This window comes from Hippoglossus hippoglossus, chromosome 7, assembly GCF_009819705.1.
Source record: "Hippoglossus hippoglossus isolate fHipHip1 chromosome 7, fHipHip1.pri, whole genome shotgun sequence".
Classification (NCBI taxonomy): Eukaryota; Metazoa; Chordata; class Actinopteri; order Pleuronectiformes; family Pleuronectidae; genus Hippoglossus; species Hippoglossus hippoglossus.
Genome location: NC_047157.1, coordinates 15511848 through 15532956, shown reverse-complemented (window position 1 = coordinate 15532956; position 21109 = coordinate 15511848). Strand labels below are relative to the sequence as shown.

General features: G+C 42.0%; 1 protein-coding gene and 1 long non-coding RNA gene across 4 annotated transcripts; one reads left to right on the top strand and one right to left on the bottom strand.

Annotated features, from left to right (window-relative positions):
• Nucleotides 1-3692: 3692 nt before the first annotated feature.
• LOC117764393 lies at nucleotides 3693-19287 on the top strand. The gene is made up of 3 exons (XR_004614384.1): nucleotides 3693-3703; nucleotides 10037-10043; nucleotides 19179-19287. It is a non-coding gene; the product is annotated as an uncharacterized LOC117764393 (long non-coding RNA).
• On the bottom strand, nucleotides 12914-21084 carry ikzf4 (IKAROS family zinc finger 4). 3 transcript variants are annotated; one of them, XM_034590097.1, is made up of 8 exons: nucleotides 20709-21084; nucleotides 18043-18097; nucleotides 17845-17952; nucleotides 17437-17739; nucleotides 17143-17310; nucleotides 16257-16409; nucleotides 16012-16143; nucleotides 12914-15704 (listed from the first exon to the last, which is right to left on the bottom strand). In XM_034590097.1, the coding sequence occupies exons 1-8, from the start codon at nucleotides 20841-20843 to the stop codon at nucleotides 14896-14898; spliced, it is 1863 nt and encodes a 620-aa protein (XP_034445988.1). In that variant the 5' UTR covers nucleotides 20844-21084; the 3' UTR covers nucleotides 12914-14895. The 3 variants fall into 3 exon arrangements, with proteins under 3 accessions (XP_034445988.1, XP_034445991.1, XP_034445989.1); XM_034590100.1 differs by having other exon boundaries at nucleotides 20672-21083; XM_034590098.1 differs by lacking the exon at nucleotides 20709-21084 and adding an exon at nucleotides 18209-18931.
• Nucleotides 21085-21109: the final 25 nt, after the last annotated feature.

Genomic DNA, 21109 nt, shown 5'->3' with positions numbered 1-21109 from the left:
CTGTGAAAAAAGAGATATGAGACCTCGAGTTTATATTGATCACAGAATAACACATCTAATCTCTACAGAACTAATAATCCGTCTCTTATCACAGGAGGACATGGGCGACCACATGCTAAAACACGATGGCTCCCTGTGTGTGTGTATATATATATATATATATATATATTTTTTTGTTGTTTTGTTTTGTTTTGTCTATATGTCTTCCTTTTTTCCTCATACTATATTTTCTCAGCAAAATAGTAAATTCTTCTTTTTATCTTTTGATCTTATCTTATCTTCATGTCAAGGAGAGTCATAGAAAGCATTTCACTGCACGTTGTACTTCGTATGGTTGGTTTATAAAATTAGAATTTGATATTGTACATTGTAATAAATAGAGAAAACAGTCAGGCCTAGGGACAGTGAAAGCAAACCACAACCCAGGCTTGACAGAAAAATTATGCGCAATCATGGAATCATGGAAAGAAACAAAAGACAGAGAAAGTGGCTGACAATTTCAAAAAGAGGAGGGAAGGCAGGGTTCAAATCGCAGGCGTGAGAGTGAGGTGGGAGAGTCGGTGGAGAGAGTGAGTGGAGGGGGTGCTGCCTGTGGGAGTGCTGAGGAGTCAGTGATAATTAGCTCAATTAGTGACAAAGGCAGTGTAATAAATACCGACTTAGTGTCTGGGTCCCTGCTGGCCTCTCCCTGCGCAGCCTGCGATGTGGCCCTGGCCTGACGGACAATTCATTAAACTGACAAAATACCCCACCGTCCAGGCGTGACGCAGCGAGTTAGCCCCCTACAGGCCCGGCTCATTGTTCTAATTGTCTGGGCTGGAGTCACTTTGTGGCCGCCTCCTCCTTCACCCAACCCGCCTTCACACTCTGCCTTCAGAAAACCCATGGAGTTAATGCCCCTACCTTACTCTGTAAGTAGGTGATCGGCAGGTTGGAAAAAAAAGAAGCAGTAAGAGTTCCTTGGGGTGGGGCGGCTGGTGGGGGAGGCAGTGGGATTAGCGAATGGAGGTTGCCTGGGAGTGCTGGGAGCGGCACCGATCGGAATGTAGGAGAGATGAGTCCAGAAGCTCGGATGCGGGACAAAGCGAGAGTTAATAAGGAAAGATTGAAGGGGCTGGCGACAATGGGCCGCCACCCGAGTCGAGATGAAATTGCTTCCGAGGATTATTGGGAGACGGTGTGAGCGTTGAAGGCTTTTTGTGTGTGAGTGTGTGTTTGGTTGGGCATTTGTGTGTTTGTGCTCCAGTGTGTGTGTGTGTGTGTGTGTGTGTGCAGGGCAGGGGGAGTGCTGGATTGATGGTTACCCCTCTGGTTGGGGAGCAGGGGACCAGCGGAGGCTAACCGGCTGTTCCCACAGTCTGTTCTGCTGCAGCCACCTTTGACACACGGGGCTGCCAGGCGGTGAGCAGGCAGCCGTGGTAAGAAGGGCACAAACAAAAACAACTGCTACACAAAAGTCAGTGTCTGTGGAGGGCCCATGGAGAAGCCCCGGGCTGGAGGTGAGGGCATGAGGAGGGAGGAAAGGGACAGAGTATAGGAAAGTTTGAAAGGGAGGATAGAAAAAGGATGGAGATGGCACACAAGTAAACAGTTGAGTCCTATTTTTGGACTAGGGCTAGGGCGGCTAGGGCTAGGGCTAGGGCTAGGGTTAGGGTTAGGGTTAACACATCGACACTAACATATTGACACGCAGTTGTAAATTGCTCATCATCAAAACATTCACTTCATCAGATTGATAGTACAACATTTTTGCAGCAGTATCTCCTTTATAAGCTAAAAAAAACCACTTTGGTCCACGGGCTTACTAACTGCTATGTGGTCTATTTCCTTTCAGGATAGATCTATTCCTCATTTCATCAGCAAGACAGCTTCATTGGACCATTATGTGCTCTTTCCAGGAGCTCTAACTTCAGGAGCCAAACAACTGGAGGAAAAAAGTTAATAGAACAATCTTTTGCAAGGGTGTTCATGACTTTAGCTCAAGAAAGGAAACGGTTTTCACTAGCCCACATTGTTCTCCAGACAATAATGCAGCCATGTGGTCAATCACTGGAGAACACGCAGAGAAGATGATATGGCATAATGAAGGCACAGCAGCTTCATATTAAAATTCCTGTTAAATTGTGGAAACATTTTTGCCCGTTGGGTGGAGCCGGCCTTAATTTGAAGGGCGTATGATAAAGAATTTAAAATTGGGTTAAGGTCGCCGCAATGAAGGATAGGCTGCTCGCAGTGGTTGCTACGGACAATGCGTCGCGGCTTGGATCTGGCACACGACACTGATTTGATTTCCGCGCTGCCCCGACATTTCATTGTAATACTAGAGTTTGATCAGCGGCCAGGTTCCAATTAATTAGGGCACTGTTTTGATGGGAACACCCTCACACCGCTCATATGATAATCAGAAGCAGTTGTTTGGTGCCATTAAGTGACCACAGGGCTATTATGTAATAAGATATGCATTTACAGTCTGGTCACACACATATTGCATAAATAATTATAATCAACTAAACCTCACCTTGAGTTACAGAAAACTACCAAGTGGATTATAGTGGTCAGTCCAATGGTCAAATTTAATCAAATTCAATTCAGATTTCTAGGAAACAATGAAAAGATCATGAGTGTGCGTGTGTGCACATATGTGTGTGTGAGTTTGTGCGCGTACCGAGGCCAGTACGTGTGGGTGTGTGGATGGCAGCTGGGAAGCAGACACGGTCCACGAGAATCATCCCCTAGCAACTGACCTTTTCAGCAGATGGCAGTTCCAGAGTAACAGCCACCCAGCATCACAATGGCTGTGGCCTCCTAACATCTCCATCACTTCATCATCTACCGGCCTGCCACAACCCGTCACACAGCAGAGAGGGAAGGTTGCACTCATCCCAGCAGATGCACGCTTCTACGTACTCAAGTGCCCTCTTCCTTTTTTACAGCCTCTGGCCTCTAGTCCAAAACATTCCATGCATGCTAGTTTTGAGTCTGTGCTCGACTGTTCCCATGTTGCTGCAGGGGTATGAAGCAGGGCCGGCGAGGAGATGAGAGGAGGATAGATTCAGAAGAGACACGGTGGACACACTCTGCTGTCCGCAAAATCCCAGACACTCTCAAACCGCTGCTTTCCGTTGTTGGGTTTTCTGCACATGGGGAATCAGGGTGGGAATGCGGACAGACCACTCGACCACGGTGAGCAATCAGTCTGATGTCTGTGGTCAGGCTCTGTGCCCCTGCGGAGCGAGATGGAGAGCGAGGCCTGCAGTTAAGGTGGGAGGGAGAGAACTTTGCGGTTTCTGTGCTAGCATGCGTGCGTGTGGGACACGCCAGCACACTTCACACATATATAAAGATGTTCTGAGTTATCAGAACATCCCCCCCACCACCCTTTGAACTGTGTGACCTCTTGGTTGTCTATGCTTGACGGCCTCTTCCCTGTTTTTTTTAATCACCATTAAACATCACTTCAAACTAAAGAAACTAAAATAAAACTGTAAAAACACACGTTATTAGTTTGTTCATGTGACTCTTGGTCCCCCTGTGAGCGAGCAATCTGAACATGCCAAAATGCGACAAAGTGAGGATATCTACTTCATTTTGGAGTATAACAATACGCGATTGCTGTAGGTTGTGTCTGGAAACCAGTTACACGAGTAGAATCACCAGAACAAAATCTGATATTGACTGGGATGAACCAAAGGGAAACTAGAATGTCACTCAGTAGAGCGCTTACCGAGGCCCACTAGTCCCCTTAATTCAAGCTTCACCAAATCTCACACTCTCATAACAAGAGTTTCCTACAAACGCCTGATTTATCTCATCGAGACCCATGAATCAGTTCAAATGGTGAACAACATATCTCGCAACGTTAAAGATGTCGTGGTAATTTGTACACAAATATTTTTAATAATTTTGCTTACAAACAAACCAACCAACAAACAAATGGACAGGGGTGAAAGCATTGGGACAAAGAATCACATCAAAATAATGCAATATGTTCTCCTGTGATATTAAGGTTAAATTTAAAACTGCCTTTATTGAACTCTAACTGCCAGTTTAGCTTTTTCTTCTTCTATTAAACGTTTATTACCTAAGGAGGTTATGTTTTAACCCCTGTCTGATGATTTGTTGGTTGGTTTGTTTGTAAGCAGGATTACACTAAAACAACTGAACCGATTACCATGAAACTTGGAAGGATGAAAAGTGAAAGGATGTGCTTTGGATCAGGAAAGAACTCATTAAATGTTGGTGTGGAAGAGGATCAGGGTTCACCTGTATAATGATACCAAAGTAAAGTGGGAAACGCATTGTGTTGGTTAATGCTATAATTTGCTTTATGACTCTCATTGCAACAGTCTGGTCCCAACACAGTCCTGAATTCCTTCAGTGGCTCCATTCAGTAAATGCCACTTGTCGATTCTCCAACTGGGATCACAGCAGGGCAAAAGTCACAGTCTGTTGTCTCTCTGGAGAACCATCCTCCATCTGCTCATCCTGAAAAGCTGAGAGCAGGAGGAAAAGCCCCGACTCTGAGGCTGCTCGTCAAGCAGCATCAAATCCTCCACATCTTTACATCCGCCCGGGAGCCAAGGAGGTTATGTAATCATCTGCATTTGTCTGCTAGTTAGCAGTATTATGCAAAAACTACAATATGCAAAACCAGTAAACTTGGTGGAAGGAAGCGGAATGGGTGAGGGGAGAACCCATTGTTCAGGATCCAGTTGAGGGGGCAGATGCAGGATTTTTTTTTTATCACTTTCATAGAGAAAGGGCATTTTTTGGACATTTTGGTTGATTTCTCAGAATAATCCATGGATCTTGATGAAAAAAATGTTTGGGGGACTGATATTTATGAGTGTGAACAATGTCGAGCAGATCTGAGGATGCAGTTTATTATTATTATTTATTGCAAACACTGAACGGTCTGCTGTCGTCCTCTCCTTGCGTCTCGTCCCCGCCATGTCTTCCCTCTGTGTCTCTCTCACATCCTTCTCTGCCACTCCGCCGTCTCTCTCTGCAATTTGCATCTGTTGTTTGTCCTTCCATCCACCCTGTTAGTTCACAGATAAAGGTGCATGTCGTCAACATTAGTGTGATTGCTCCGGGAGGAAGTAAACATAAAGCACAGTCCATTTCAAACAAAAAGCACGCAAAGAAACCAACACACTCATAAAATCACAATAAATAAAATCATGCACTATTTATACAATTATTAATAGACCAATAATAAAAACTTCTGTTGTGTGACACAAAAAAATTGGTGAGAACCAACATCCAACAAGAGGCTGGAACTCGGCAATCGCACATCTGTGAATGATTAACCTGGGCAGACCAGACAAGTGACAACAAACATACAGCGACATGTCAAACCCGGTTCCACTGGGATTAAGTGTTTTAGCTGGAAAACTGTGCGTCAGAGCGCGACTTTAAACCGCTGTATATTCCACGGGAGATCCTATGCTAGCAAACATTGTAAGTCCTCCTGTAAACAGAGCTGTAATGACAGGGAGAGACTTCAGGCAAGGAACAACCAACAGTGGAATATGTTTACAGACATCTGACAATGTATTGGTGCTGCAACGGCGACGTTTCAGGCCTGAGATCCGCATGAAATATGAACACAAACTGATGGAATTTATGTGACACAACATAAGCCTCTGCGTAATTTCACCTGTCAGCAGGGATGAAGCCGGCATTTATCCAAATCAAACAGACGAGTCAGTGATGAATTGCAGCAATGTGTGTCTGGCTGCACTGAATGTTAACACGACTCCTCATCCAAATATATCTTTGTGAAACTGTCTAGAAACACTGGATTGGAGTGTATGACGTTTTTGAATTGTACTGAAATGTACGGAGTCCCCCTGAAGCGTAACAGCAAGGATTTTTTTTAGGATAACCTTTGTGTTCCCTCGCGATATGTTATGTATTCTCTAGCGATACTTTTGCGTTACCTTGTAATACTTCTGCGTTCTTATGAGCTGCTCATCTTCTTTTTTAACCACAACCTCACAGTATGGATCCGCTTATTGAATTTTACTTGGGTATGAAGTATGCTGATATCCAGAAGAACACAGTACATTGATGTGCAGGATTCTGTTCGATTCATTCAGAGCCAGTAACTGTAGTCAGGACACTTGCATGGATGCAGGTGACTAAACACTTGTATATAAGGAAATGACGATGTTGCATAATGCTAGTTGGTATTGCGAGGTATTGCAAAAGTATTGCATGGTAATGCAAAAGTATCCCGAGGCAATGCTTAAGACTTGCAAGGTAATGCAAAAGTATTGCGAGGTAATACAAAAGGTTATTTAAAAGTTTTGCAAGATAAGGCAAAAGTATAACAAGGAAATGCAAAGTATTGGGAGGTAACACAAAATGATTCAGAGGTGAAGCAAAGAAGTGCAAGAGAAAGCAAAACATATTGTGAGGGAACGCAAAAGTAATCCTCAAAAAAATCTCGCTGTGACCTGAAGCTCCATAAAAAAGACTCCATCTGTATTGTGCTTCATCAATAAAGATGAATCTGATCATTTTCTTCGCAGTTGGCCCATGTTGACATTATCTGGGCCCCACCGTGGCAGCTCTGAGTAAATAAACAGCACTGAGAGATTTCTGAAGGCATGGGGGCCATTATCTACAAATCCTGCTGGAAACAAAAGGAAAAACACTCCGTTTTTGGTTTTAATTACAAGCTGTGTTTTACAGCGACAGTGGGCGAAGGCTCAGCACTGACACAGCAGCAGAGGAATGTTTATTTGCTGCAGTTTAGGAGCTGAGTGGCTATGACACATTCTTGTGTCACTGACTGTCCCGCTCGCAGACACACCATCGCATTCACACACTGGCGCCCTGTGTGTTGGTTCACAATTGTACCTTCGTACACCTCCTCTATCGTGTCCTGCACACGTCCGCAAATGTGGCACCTCTGGAATCTGTAAGCAGGCCCGAACTGTGTGCTCATTCACGTCGACTTAGTGTGACATGAGTTACGAGGCCTAATTCTCCCTGTGTGAGTGTGTGTGTGTGTGTGTGTGTGTGTGTGTGTGTGTGTCTGTGTCAGCTCTACAGCAGTGAAGAATTATTCACACCATACTTCAGCATTATGGGAATCCCTGCCCACAAAGTGTGCAAAAGTGCATGTTTGTGTGTACTAATATGTGTGTGTGCTCTCCTGCATGTCTGTGTGGCTGGCTGCACACACACCTCTCCATCTTTCCCCGCTGCAGTTCTATCCATTATCCGCAGCATCTGGCAGCCAAAGCCTGTAAAGAAGACATTTCTCTTGGCAACTGTTTTTTAAAGGCAGTGACACAGAGGACAGCCAACCACAGGAGCCACACATTTCCAATCTACATGCATACTGAGAACTGCTTGCATAACAGAACCTCCCCAGTCTCCCTCTCTCAAAACACGCACTCATACACACACACACACATTTTCTCTCTCTGTGTCCCACTCATACTAACACACGCACACACACATGCAATACTGCGCCCACCCACCCTTGACTCTATGCAATACACTAACCCGAGCTTTCTAATCATTTCCAGAGCCAGAGCTATCTGAAAAACGGTGCCAGCAGCCTTTCAATACATTTTGCTCCCTTAAAAAACCTTCTTCTATCCCATTAGGTCTGTAATACACAGAGCGACACTGTAGCAGACACAAGTGCAGTGATTTTATGCTCAATGATTGCCATGTTGTTGGCAATGTGCAAAAGGTGCACAGTTAAATAATAGAAATTGACCTGTGCTTGTCATCATATGGGACAATCAGCTGTACGGGCACTGAACCTGCAGCGCTGTCTTGCAGAGGAGAACATTGAAAGATTAAATGCAGCCTGAGTGCACCTGAATGCGTAGTTAAAACTCAGATACCAAATAATAAACACTTTTTGTTTTACTAATACTTGAAATGACTCAGTAAGTGCATTAATTAATATCACATGCGTTCAGGGAACAGCTGCAGTGAGAAGCTTCTCTGAACTGCAAGCATGTGAGGACAACTTTGTTTTGCTTGGCTGACGGTCATGACGTTTTCTGGCATCCGGACCATCTGAAAGACAAATGGGTGTGTAAGCTTGATAGAATAACTGGTCTGGTTTTGATGGGCTACCAGCTAAGCATCTGTCTGGCTGCCAGAGAGTTTACACCATTAATCATAAACAAGTTAGTTTTATTATGGCTTGATTTTCTTTTTTGGGATCAAAATTAATGAGCTAGATTATGAAGAGATGTGGTTTTGGGGAAAGATGGTCAGGTGACCATGCATTAGTCCAGGTTTAATAATCCGGGGTCTGCAGATTTTTGTTTCGGGGTCATCCTGCACTGATAATTGTGGACTTCTGTCCCCTGTCTTCTTTCTCAGGATTCAGCATCTGGCATGATCCTCTGAGATCCAGGAAAAGAAACAATAAGGACAGTAAATCCATGTCCTGACATTAAAATAATATCTTTTATTGTGACTTATCTTTTAGCTGTGCTGATTTTACCGAAAACACAAAAATGCCAACTCACGAGTTATATATCTTTTCTCACACTCTTCTTCAACATTAATCATCTTCAGGTTTTTAAACCGATATTAAACATGACTGCTGAAAATGACTATAGATTTCAGTTTCCATCAGAGAGCCATCTTATTCCTTCCAAATTCATCCCTCAGCATGACACTGGCCCAAAAACACACAGCTCCAGCGCCAAAGAATAATCTCCAGCGACAAGAAGAAGAAGGAGTCTTGCAGCAGATAGAATAGTAACTACTGAGCCCTGATCTAAGCATCATGAAGTCAGTCTGGGATTATAGACAACAATGCACCTGTCAAGAACCTTGAAAAACTGCACAAATGCACCGAGGACAACTGTTGTTTTTAAAGGCAAAGTGTTGTCACAGCAAATGTTGTTGTTATTTAGTTGTTTTGTTTTTTTCCAGTTTACTGCACTTTACTTAGTTAATTGATAAATAAAAAACACTCATTGCAGTATTTAGTATAAAGCATTGCTGGTTTACTCTGTAGTTCTGTATCAAGCCTTGTGTGGTAATCACTGCATGTTATTATTATTATAAGGATAAGGATTATAAGCATCCTTGGGTCCTGTGAAAGGCGCTATATAAATGCAAGCCATTATTATTATTATTATTATTATTATTATTATTATTATTATTATTATTATTATTATACTACCACTGTGTGATCATAGGTCATCACTGAGGTTCAATAGTGCTGCTTTAAAACACTGCTAAGGGCACGAACACTGACAGTATCGTTGAGCAGTGCTGTAAGGCTGACATCTAGTGGCAGTAGGGTCAAATTACATTATAAATTGATAATTCAAACAAAACTAAATAGTTTGTAAACACAGGTACAATCTAATAAAAGACTATTTCATCAAAAAGATACACTTATAGTTGGAGTAATGACTTTGAAGTTGGTATAAGGTAGCTTAACTTATTCCAATTTTAAAAAGTGTCATAGGAGTGAAGGGGTTAAAAGGATAGTTCACCGAAAAATTAAAATATTCAGTCATTATCTACTCACCACTTTGCCGATGGAGGGGTGGGTGAAGTGTTTGAGTCCACAAAACAATTTAGGAGTTTCAGGGGTAAACAGCGTTGCAGCCAAATCCAATTTCTATTGAAGTAAATGGGACCTCTTTTCTTCAGACGTAATAAAACAACAGAAAGACACACAGGAAAACATTAAAAAAACTTTTAGGCCTAAAACACAGTGCAAATGATGCTGTTTCAAGTCGAATATGAACGTCAGGGCTTGCGGACACTTGGATGACACCACACGGGCAGTATGGAGGCATGTTGTGTTTTTTGCTGTTGTCTTATTACGTGTGAAGAAGAGGTCACTTTGGCTGCATCACTGTTTCCCTCTGAGACTCCTAAAATGCTTCATGGACTCAAACACTTCACCCACCCCTTCACCGGCATAGTGGTGAGTAGATAACGAGTGAATTTAAATTTGTTGATGAACTATCCCTTTAAGGTTTAATCTCTGATGATCATGACAGAACAGGTCTGACACAAACATCAGTCCTGAAGTTACCCTCATGAAAAGTCTTATTCACAACTGCTTTATAGGTATCAGCAGTACGGTTATACCTGGAGTTTTGATTGAACTATTCTCTTGGCAGATGACTAACTGGAACAGTTTATACTTGCTAGATATGCTAAAATAAACTCTACTGGTAATGTTAACATATGCACAGGTGTCATGTGGAAGCATGTTCTCCCTTCTAGGTGGAGTTTCCCTCTCCACCCACATGATGGTTTGGGGGAAACACGTCTCAAAACGAAATACACGTGTAAAATTGTCTGTGAGTTTGTTATCCAATGACAGTTCGTTTTAAATACAATCAGTCAGAGAGTACATGAGATTGAAAGATAATTTATCAAATTTAGACTTGAATATCATTGAAATATCTGTGGGTGGGTCTGAAACATGCTCTGTGTGGAAAACAGCCTAAAAATATCTCTGAACTTTAGGTGATGTGAAGGAAGACGTGGTGAAAATTCCAAAAGAAAGACTCTTAGCTGTTAAAAACAGTGTTTATGAGCCAAAGGGCGGCACCTGCCCAACCTTTTACACATTCTACAGTTAGTTACATTTTTCCAGTGAGAAAGGTCATCTTTAATGTGTTGGCTACAGTTTGTTATATTTACTTCTTTTCACCTGAAAAAAGCAGCAGAATTTGTAATTTAGGACTTTTGTATGCAACTGTGATTGACCATGAGTAAAATGAAATCCACCTGCTCCTGTGTGGGTTGTGGAACATCTTATCTGAAACGGCACCTGATGTCACACTGGGTCAATGGCTGCCTCCCTTTATTCAAGGGAATATACACACTGTTTTCATGTTTCTGCCTATTGATATCATAGGTTTCTATAGGTTTTCTCATATTTAAGATAGAAGCCAGCTGCTAGTCCTTATGTTTACTTGCTTTACTTTAATAATAATGATACCTTTTTGAAATAATAATCATAATCATAATCATAATAGACTTGTTGATTGATTGAACAGGGAAAAGATGCAAGTATTCATATTTGGCAAGATCAAACTGATTGACTATAAAACATGTTTGTGATTAATTACTTTCAATCAATTGATTTAATTAATTAGTTTACTAAAATTAGTTGAATGTGTAAGCATTTATTTGCTTTATCTGGTGATGTCCTTTAATACAAGCTATGATGATTTTGTGGTAATGTTCTCTAGCTGAGCCTTGTTGTTTTTTGTGATAACAAACTGGACAATTTTGTACAAAATAATTGCTTTATCCATCTCATTATATCTGTGATGTCTGACCTTCCCACAAGCACATGAACGCACCATGTGGAAAGCTTTTGAAAGTAGTTATTTCTTTACATTTGATTGCACTAACACTAATCATAATATATTAATCAGTGTCATCAGTGGGATTTTAGAAAATGCATCCAAAAATAACAAACACAGTTGGGAAAGAGTCAGATATATTGTATTAGAGATGTGAAGCAAAGTGGATAAAACGTGTAAAAACAGAAAAATAGAAGCGTGTGTCTTCTGAAAGCTTCCTGTTGAAGATGGGCACGAGGCAATTCTCCATTCTGTCAATTCCCTTTAGCAACCCAGCATATTCAAGCAGGGATTGGAAGCAGAATATATTCTCACAAGGGTAAAAGCTCATTTGTTCTTTTGATAGCATCGACAGCCAGACTGACGAACGGTGAACCAAAACAGAGGCTGTGCACGATGGGTGTGGACGATCATTTGCGTTTTCACGAGATGTTGAAATTAAGGCTGCAAATCTAATGGTGGATGCACAAAGACATGTTTTGAATGGCCCTTGTAGTCGGGGGTTAGAAAATGGTCGGGCAACCTGATCTATTTGAAATCAAAACACATAGTACAACTCCTCTCTAGTGCACCATGCTTCATTCACCAGAGGTGTTCAGCTGTCTTGCCTTCATCAGGGGGTGATGGGTCCGCTGAAGCTCATCCGTCAGCAGGTCACTTTATGTGAGAGTGAGAAAGAAGGCTCTGTGTTCAACTTGTATACAGTCTTGGAATTTTGCAGCTGATCTCTTCATCGTCATGGTAGGATTTGGGTTTATTTGTGACTTTCACCTGCAATCGTCCTGTATGTAGGAGTTACCAAAACACATTTTCCACTGCAGACGGAAAAAAAAAGGTCAAACCAACCTGAAACAAATGTCTGTCACTTGCACAAGCCGAAAGGTCGCGCAAAAATAGGTCTGACTTTCACATTAACCGCAGTCAGGGTGAACACTCTTTCAGAAGGAATACACAGCTTATCTCATTATAGACAAAACTCTTAAATACCATTTTCATTTTATTACAGTGAAACCCTGTTCTGTGTAAACAGTATATAATGTTTTTATTTTTTTAAACTGACATTTACAAGGTACAATATGTGACTCTAATTTGAAAATGGGAATTTTTAACTTTAAGAATTAAAAACATTTCAAATATGGAAAACAGGAGGAAAAAAAATAGGTACCCCCTGTTTTATCACACACTGATAAATATTTGAGCAACATTTCTTGGCTTATGGATTTAAATAAAAACATGAACATGGTGCTAAATTACTCTGGTTTATTTGGTTTGAAGTTTGTTGAGTTATTTTAATAATTGTGATATGTTTTTATGTATTTATTGAGTCTTATGTTTATTTTAAATGGTCCACTTTAGTGCACTTTCTTGATATTATAAAGCACAGTTAAATGAATTGTGTCTAAACATTAAACTTTAAAGACCACTCTTACCCGAGTCTTACCTGTATGATGTGATATTTCCAAATTGTTGTTAATAAAGTAACATAAATATCTACTGTGTTTGTTATTTGGATTTTAAGTGAGAAAAGGCAAAACAATATGTGGATGTCATCATAGTCAAACTAGAGAAAATCTGTCTTACAATAAACGTAACTTTATTGACAGTAAAAAGTTTTGAGAATATCGAGGGGGACGCATTTGTAACTGCAAGAACATCTCAGAAAGGAGCATGACTTTTTTTTTTTTTTAAATAATGAGGCAGTTGTACATCTTTAACTTTGAGGTAAAGTGTTTTGTCATGTTACATCATTCACAAAATATCATAGAACATTGAAAAGTCCACACCAGGAGACAGAAACCCATGCCTCATTTTCACTTCTTGAAATTACTTCACATTTCAAAAATAATTCACGGTTCAGGTAAAAGCAGAAAAATGACAAGCACACATGCTATATTCCATTCACACACACGTCTCTACTTATCAAACCAAGTGCAGTTTTAGATTTCTTTTTTTCTTCATCACTTTCAAGTACATCTTTGCCTGCGATTAAAGGAAATCAAGTTAAACTATGAAGCAGCAAACCCCACAACAACAAGTAAGAATACTGAGTTTGGTCTCATTCGTGTTTCCAATATTAACATTATCAGATAACTCACCATACTGTAGCAATAAGGTATTTGGGTGCTATAAAGAAGCAGGAGGTAACATTTCATGGACTTGAGGAATATGCTGGATAAGATTTGGAATATAGCTGATTAAATACAACAAGGCTGAAACAAACAACACTAAATAGATAATCACAAGTGATAACTCAACAGATCCAAACTGATTTGTTCATTCATTTTTAAATCATTTGCTAAATCACTTACATGATGGAGATTGTTTTAAAACCTTTCGGCCTCAACCGCTGAGAGCAAAACCACAAAAAGAATTCTTCTAGTTAGAACTGATTTGATTTATTAGTCTCACATTGCAGCAAACTCGAGTGGAGACCTCACGGAACCAGTGCAATGTCGTGGGACTCTGTAGAAGGCCAGCTCCGTTAAAAACACACTGGCGTTGCAAATGACGTGATCAGTTTTTTTGAGTGTGATGCGATTTCTCAGTGCAGTAGAAACAATCACAGAACAAAAAAAATTGTAAAGCCGTCAAAGTGCTTCGGCGAAGATGCTCATATATAAGCAGGGAACCTAAAAGTGCAAACCTGTGTAGGTATAGCACCCCAGGCCGTCTCAGTCAGGCTGTACACTACATGGCTCATGGTCTGATCTGCACCAGTTTTCTGAGGCTCGCTTTAACATCCAAAAAAACACCTATTTTACATCTGAGCCCTGAACGCCTCTTTTCACCCTGCAGGTGAATATTTTCAAGTTTTACTTCCCCTCATGATTTTCCTTTGTCCTGATAGTCTTCTCACTGTGCAGCTGTACAATATCCTCCCTTCTGAGGTGACTTCACACACCGTGCTGTAAACAATATGTATTCCTACAGCAGCGTACTAGTGTAGGAGTTAAGGCAATCCTTTTCTGTGCTTCGTCCGTGACAAACGCTCCTCCCAATCCCAGAAGCACAAAGCTCTTCAGTGCATATAAAGCTTACCTGACACCCGAGACAAAACACCCTCCTCAACCAGAAATACAAAGCTCCTGGTGCATACCAAATATAATTCTCGGAATCTACACACCATGCTTTTCTTAAATGCCTCTGTGCATGACCTCTCAAAGGTGCTAACTAAATCACTTAGGAAAAGATGGCTAGTCAAAATTTAAGAGCACCTGTCCCACCACCCCAGTTTTTGTCGTTGAGAGGAAATCCCCCAAGAAGGCACTTTAGAAGCAAAACCAGTAGTTTTGCTGGATGATTTGATATGGGAGTGCAATCAATCGTAGCATGTAATTAGCCCCCGCTGAACTTTAAATGGTGCGCTGGAAAGATTCTTCACTTGCGTCTACTTTCTAGATTCATAAATACTCTCACAATAAAAAACAGTTTCTTTTTTTTTTTTTACTTACACTCTGGATTTAAAGCAACTGATCTGGTGCAGAACAAACGTGAGCCCACAACTTTAGAAAGCAGTAGCTGCCTCTCCGCCCTTCCCGCCACACGAGACCCCTTCCCCTCAGCCCACCTGGTGCTCTCCGCGGCTGATGTGAGACGAGAACTCGTAGCGGTCCTGGCTGAGGTGGCCGCAGATGTTGCACTCGAAGGGCTGACGGAAGCCGTGACAACCCATGTGGATGGTGAACATGACATGGTCCAGGAAGAGGATGCGGCAGTGCTGGCAGTGGAAGGAGCGCACAGGCCTGCCGTCCCTGTCTAACACCTGCACAGTCTCCCTGGAAGAAAGGGTTGAGCCAGCGCTCCTCTTTACTACGGGTGGGGGCACAGGACATGCTCTCTCCCACTCTGGGTCCAAGTATTTGGCCTGGCTGGGGCTGGAAGTGGGATGGCTGCGGGGCAGTGCTGGGGTTTGGTAGTGGAGGTGGTGGTTGTTGGAGGTACTTGTTGGGGCTGTAGCCCTTGTGCTCTGCTCCTCTGCTGTGCTCTCTGTGTCTGTAGAGTCGGGACAGCCATTGGGTGAGGTGGTATGGCTATGCGCTGAGGGTTTGTCGACACGGCCTTCGCCTGCCTCCCGGCCAGGCAGCCCGAGAGACATCGCGGCCAGTCCACCTCCGCCATGGGCTCGGGGGCCCTGAGGAGTCACGTTGCTGTTGATGGAGCCCATAACTGTGCGGAGCTCCGACAGAAAGGCAGGATGGAGCTGAGACAGAGTAGGCGACTCGTGGTTGTCACCTTTAGCCCTGTGGCCTTGGAGGCGTGAACCAGCCAGCCCGGCAGGCTGAGAGCTCATGAGGTCCCCGTCTTTCTCGGAGCCAGAGGACAATTCATAAGGTGCTTCAGGTATGTCAAGGTGCATGTGCTTTTCACCTGTGAAAAGAACATAAACAATGAGATAAACAATGACTGAGATAGAGACTCCTCTGGATGTCTCTGCACATTCTTAGAGACACAAGCAAGTCCTGTTGCCTCCGACTTGTACCACTTCTGAAGACTGTCATGCTGCAACATGACCTCAGTCTCTTGACCTTGACAAGCATCTTGACTAGGATCTTATTACTTCTGTACTTTAAAAGTCCTTGATAAAGATGAAAATATATCATTATTACAATATAATGAAACACAATAAAAGAACAGGGTGTTTGGTGTGTAAATTCCTTAAAAAGAAAATACCCACCTAAAAACTTCTGTGGTGTTGACCTCTTGCGTTTGGTGATGCTAATGGCCAGTCTATCTACAAACTGGATTTTTTCACTGGATGGCTGGAGCCCAGGTTTAGTGATAATCTCCATATTGACTGACTCTTCACCTGCAAACAGAAAACGCACCATCATTAGTATTCAAACTAAATCACTACTTATACTTGCAGCAGGTATATTGTGTTTATGTGTCAGTGGGATTCAGGTCAGTGTGAGATGTTACCTTGTGTGGTCTGTGTGTTGACGGATGTCTGGTGGTCCAGGCTCCTCAGGTAACTATGGCAGCGCTCTAGATGTTCCTCCAGTGTGTTTTGTTGTTTGTAGCTGCGGCTACAGAAGCTGCACTTGAAGGGTTTCCCCACCGTTGGAGACGAGACTGCAATACAAAGAAAAAAGAGTGCACTGATTTCTTCCAAGTGAGATAAAAGGGACAACATTTGACCCTAGATATTGGTTATTGTCATTGGATATAAGCCAATTCTGGTCTAAAAACTGTTTGTAAAGTGTCATAGTTTTGTTTTTCTATGTTGATCCTTTTTTTTTTTCATAAAATAACTTATTATTGGCTAAGTTTGAAAGATTGGATTTCCCCGTTGATTTAGAATTCCTGACATCGTTGCATGTTTCTCACCGGTGACGACAGAAACACGCCTAACTCTTCACCGCAACGTTCCATCTTAGTAAGCTGTCGGAGAGACTGACGTCAATTCGCTGAAATCCAGTTTGCAAGATTCTTTTCTTCGAAAATGAACCTGTGTGACCTGTTGAAATCCACCGAGACCAACTGTACTAATACAGTATGTGAACACCTATTGAACAAAACAGGATTTCCTGTCACAAAAACCTAAATGTCATATTTTGTGAGGTGCTTTAAAGAACATTCTGGTTAAGAAGCCCCATTTCCCCTGAAATTCACAGAAGAGCGAAATGGACTGTTTTAATGAATCGCGTCTTCAACCTGTTACCAGTGTTTCACACATTTTACATCATAACAACAAGGGATGATATTCTTATGGAACAACTGCATCGACCAAGTTCAGTGAGTGATTAAAAATCTCTTCTAGGAATACATCAGATTCTGCGTGACTGCAGATAAATCTTGGGTTTACCTGTATGTGTGCGCAGATGTCCAGCCAGCGCATCTCTCCGGCGACAAGCATAGTTACACGTGGGACATTTGAAAGGCTTCTCTCCTGAATGCAGCTTGATGTGACGCAGTAAGTTCCCCTTCTGGGTAAAGGAGGCCCCACACTGGTTACACTGGAACGGCCTCTCGCCTACGAACACATTTGTAAAGCTTTAAAGTTAAGAGGTAAGTCATTTAAAGTATTGCCTATATTTATCAATATTCAGATTAATAATGTATTTCATTCATATTATGTATTGCCCAGCTTTTTCCTCACCTGTGTGGCTACGCTTGTGCACCATCAGCACATTGGGTCCGATGCAGATCATCCCACAAACCTCACACTGGAGCTTCCCATTGGGGAGCCGGATAGGTCCTGGTGAAGCAGCATCGGGACTGGCCATCTCGCCGTAGATGTTCGCTCTGTCTCTTCCAGCTCCAGCGAACTCTGCGTTCCCTTCCTCCATGGGGTCCCCTCTGTCATCCCCACCGCTATCAACCCTCACAGCCTCTCTGTTCTCTGGCTGTGGAGCATCTGGTGACTCATCGTCACTGCACAGCTCAACCTTAATGGAGTTTGCTGTGTGGAGAGAGGATGAACAGAAAAAAAACACAATTGTTTTCATGTATAATTTTAATGAAGAATTCAGTGCGGCCATGATGCAACAAAGGAATGATAACTGACCACTGAGGGAGCGGTGTGGCGAGGACTGCTGACTGGTTGGAGATTTCGCTGGAGGGCCCTGCAGTGCGCCATAAAAATCCTGTTCCGTTGACGACTCACCTCCATTACCTGAAACACAAAAACATGCCCATGTAATCGAAGTAAACATTAGGTCTAGACACTACACAAACGTATATAGTGGCTTATATATAAACTTACCCTGTGCGTATGAGCTCCCATTGCAGTCGTCAGCATTCATTCTCTCACCAGATGCCTGCAGGAATACATTTTCAAATAGAGATAGTGAATATTACTTCCCCCCCCCCGTTCATAATCATCATTGTTAAAACAAAAACAAAATACATGTAATGTCTTTGATACTAACCATATGAAATATATTTAGCAGCTGTCCAGGAATAAGGCTCGGACACAGATAGCTTGACCCTCTCAGTTCCAAGTGTCTAAGAATAAGTTCACTTCTAATTGAGGATTGAACTTGGATTGGGCCCTGCTATCTCTGTACCAGACTCTTCTGCACATGAATATGAGAGGCTCCACATTTATAGAGAGGTAATGAGTGTTGAAGGAGGAGTTACAACTTGAAGGGGGTGGACAAAATAGCTGGAACACTTGACACTATAAAGCAATTCAGTCCCACACAACCACCACAAAACTACACCTTTAATTTAAGCTGTGATGAAATCTCAAAATAAAATATTAATCAGTATCAATATTATGATATTAAAATCACTTAAACATTAAAAGAACGCAGATAAGTAAAAAATACAAAATATTACTATATACAGATTTAGAAAAAAACTCGCTAGTAATCTATTTATAGAATATAACACCAACAAAGGTGAATTTTTGTATGTGAAAAATCAGGAGTGCAGTTTTCTGATGTGATCTATGTTATTATTAAATACACCTGTTAGGGCTGGGCAATAAAACAAATTCAAGCAATATAATTTTCATCAATGGCAATTTAACGAAGATTCTACATCTATATATTCATATGCTGCTTATGTATTGTACAAACACAGTGAGGAGGTATAACACACGTGGTTTTAATGATCTACCTCAGATTAGTAAAATGTTTTGCTGTTAATCAAACGTCATTTTCTGCCCATAAAGAAGAGTTTCAAAGCAAAAATCAGCCTTTAACATTAAAAATCACAATAATGTGACACATTTTTGTGATATTTGACGATATCGACTGAAATGACATTTTTTATCTTGAGATTATTTTCTAGCTTTATTGTCTAGCCCATATTGTCCATCAATATACATGCATGGCTTCACAAAGCATCACCTTTAAAAGTGAATTTTGTTGTTAAGTTTTTGCGTTTATTAAGTATTCCTGTTATTTTGCCCATCCCATGTGTCCATGCAATGTGTATTATATATCATATTATATGATATTAATATTATATGATATTCACCATCTAGTCCTATATTCTAAAATGTATGTTATAATATATGTTTTAGTGCTAAAGACAGATCAACTTGTCTTGGTTGAGTTGATGTGTTTTTAGCACTTGGATATACCATGACCTGGATGACTGAGAATCTCCAGAGACATGTTATAATATATGATAATATATCATGATATAATAGCATATTATATTATATATATTGCATTGACACAGGGATGTAAATGTTCAGCCGATAGCGATAAGTGAAGGTTGTGGTTTTAAATTCTTCTCTGAAGCAGAGAATGACAAACACTTGATAGCAAAACTTACGTAGATCAATTTTGTGATGTGTCTCCTCACTGTGAATCCACAATGCATGAGAATATATTGATATATACTGGACTTTTGTTATATTGCTATTTCTGAAAATTACATTGGAATTCTCTCTTTTTTTAAAAACTCTTTTAACTACTCTTTAAACACATTTTTTATAAAAAGGCTTTTATCACATGACGTTTATTGCTGTTTTACCTGCACTTTATTTATTTCAACTACATCCTCATGTTATTAAATTGTATTGGATGTTTTGCCTGCTTTGTTGTTTTTATTAAAAAGTGCTATACAAATAAAGTTATTATTATTTTTATTATCATTGTTATTGTTATTAATTGATATTGTTTTATTGCCCAGCCATAGGATGCACACAACATGATTGTTCCACAGCAGACAACAAAGTGAGGTGTGGAGACTACACCTGCTGTGCTGAGTTGTGACATCCAGACATGTTGTGTGATGTGTGAGGCTTTATTTAATCCCATGTTGAACCTCGTGTTGACTAAAGGAGAGTGAGGGGATCCAGCTGGGCGCTGCTGCACCTTTTTTGCACAAATGGATGACAACAGTGGACGGAGCAGACCGTGGAGGAGGCGGAGACACGAGGAAATTAAGATCCTGGCATTGGCCGCGCATGGGGAGCAACAGGCGCTGCTGCAGCCGAGAGACGCGCCAGTCTCACCAGGGCACAAAAAAAAAGAAATAAAGACATAGATGGAGGGGGACGCGCAGCAGCAGCGACCCTGTTGCATGACAGCCCTCTCTGCCCGAGGTGGGCGACACACAGACACACACATGCATCGACCGCACCAACTATCATGTCTCTCCGTGTAATCCGCGCCTACTTGTTTCGGCCGCTCGGTGGAACGCGCGCCGCTCCGGCACCGATCGGCGGCGGTGACATGTTGCACGGAGTTGCCGCTGCGTGTGCGATGAAACGCCGCTGTCATCCCGCAGCGTCAAAAACCGGCCTGCGCCTTTACCGTGTTTCTCATGAGCCGTTGCTATGGCACCCGACCACACGACAATTGGCATTCACCCCGACCGACTCCTCACAAACATGCCGCACTCCCACATCTAAACCGACGGATGGGTCTTACCGGCAGCCGCGGCGAAGTCCACCGGCCTCCTCCTTACCTGGCGACCGATCGCTGTTTCCCCCTTTTTCCAACTGTCTGGGTAGCTGTTTGTTTTCCCAGGCGACGACAGCATCTCCCGGATTTTTTTTTCTTTTTTCTTTACCTGGGAATCCCAAACAACTTCCGGGCCCATGCTGGGATACAGACCCAACAATGGTACAACAGAGCTCTGGATCCAGCGAGTGTCGAACGCATCGATGCATGTCAGCGCTGTTCTGCAGGTGGCAAACTAAACGAGGGATGTGGGGGGAAATCGACGTCATTAGATCGACTCGTGAACTCCACGGGAAACCAGGCTGCTGCGGGTGGATGTCTAATTGGAGAGATGATGGCATATAAACTGTCAATAACCTGCAAAAAATGATTCAGACACTGTTTGTGATCAAGGCCTCTTCCGGA

Excerpts from the sequence above, each read along its gene's own strand:
- ikzf4 (XM_034590097.1), bottom strand. The coding sequence starts at position 20,843 with ATGGGCCCGGAAGTTGTTTGGGATTCCCAGGTAAAGAAAAAAGAAAAA. Across the intron at positions 17,953-18,042 it reads TGGGAGCTCATACGCACAGG|GTAATGGAGGTGAGTCGTCA; the intron begins GTAAGTTTATAT and ends TTTGTGTTTCAG. Across the intron at positions 17,740-17,844 it reads GCCACACCGCTCCCTCAGTG|CAAACTCCATTAAGGTTGAG; the intron begins GTCAGTTATCAT and ends CTCTCCACACAG.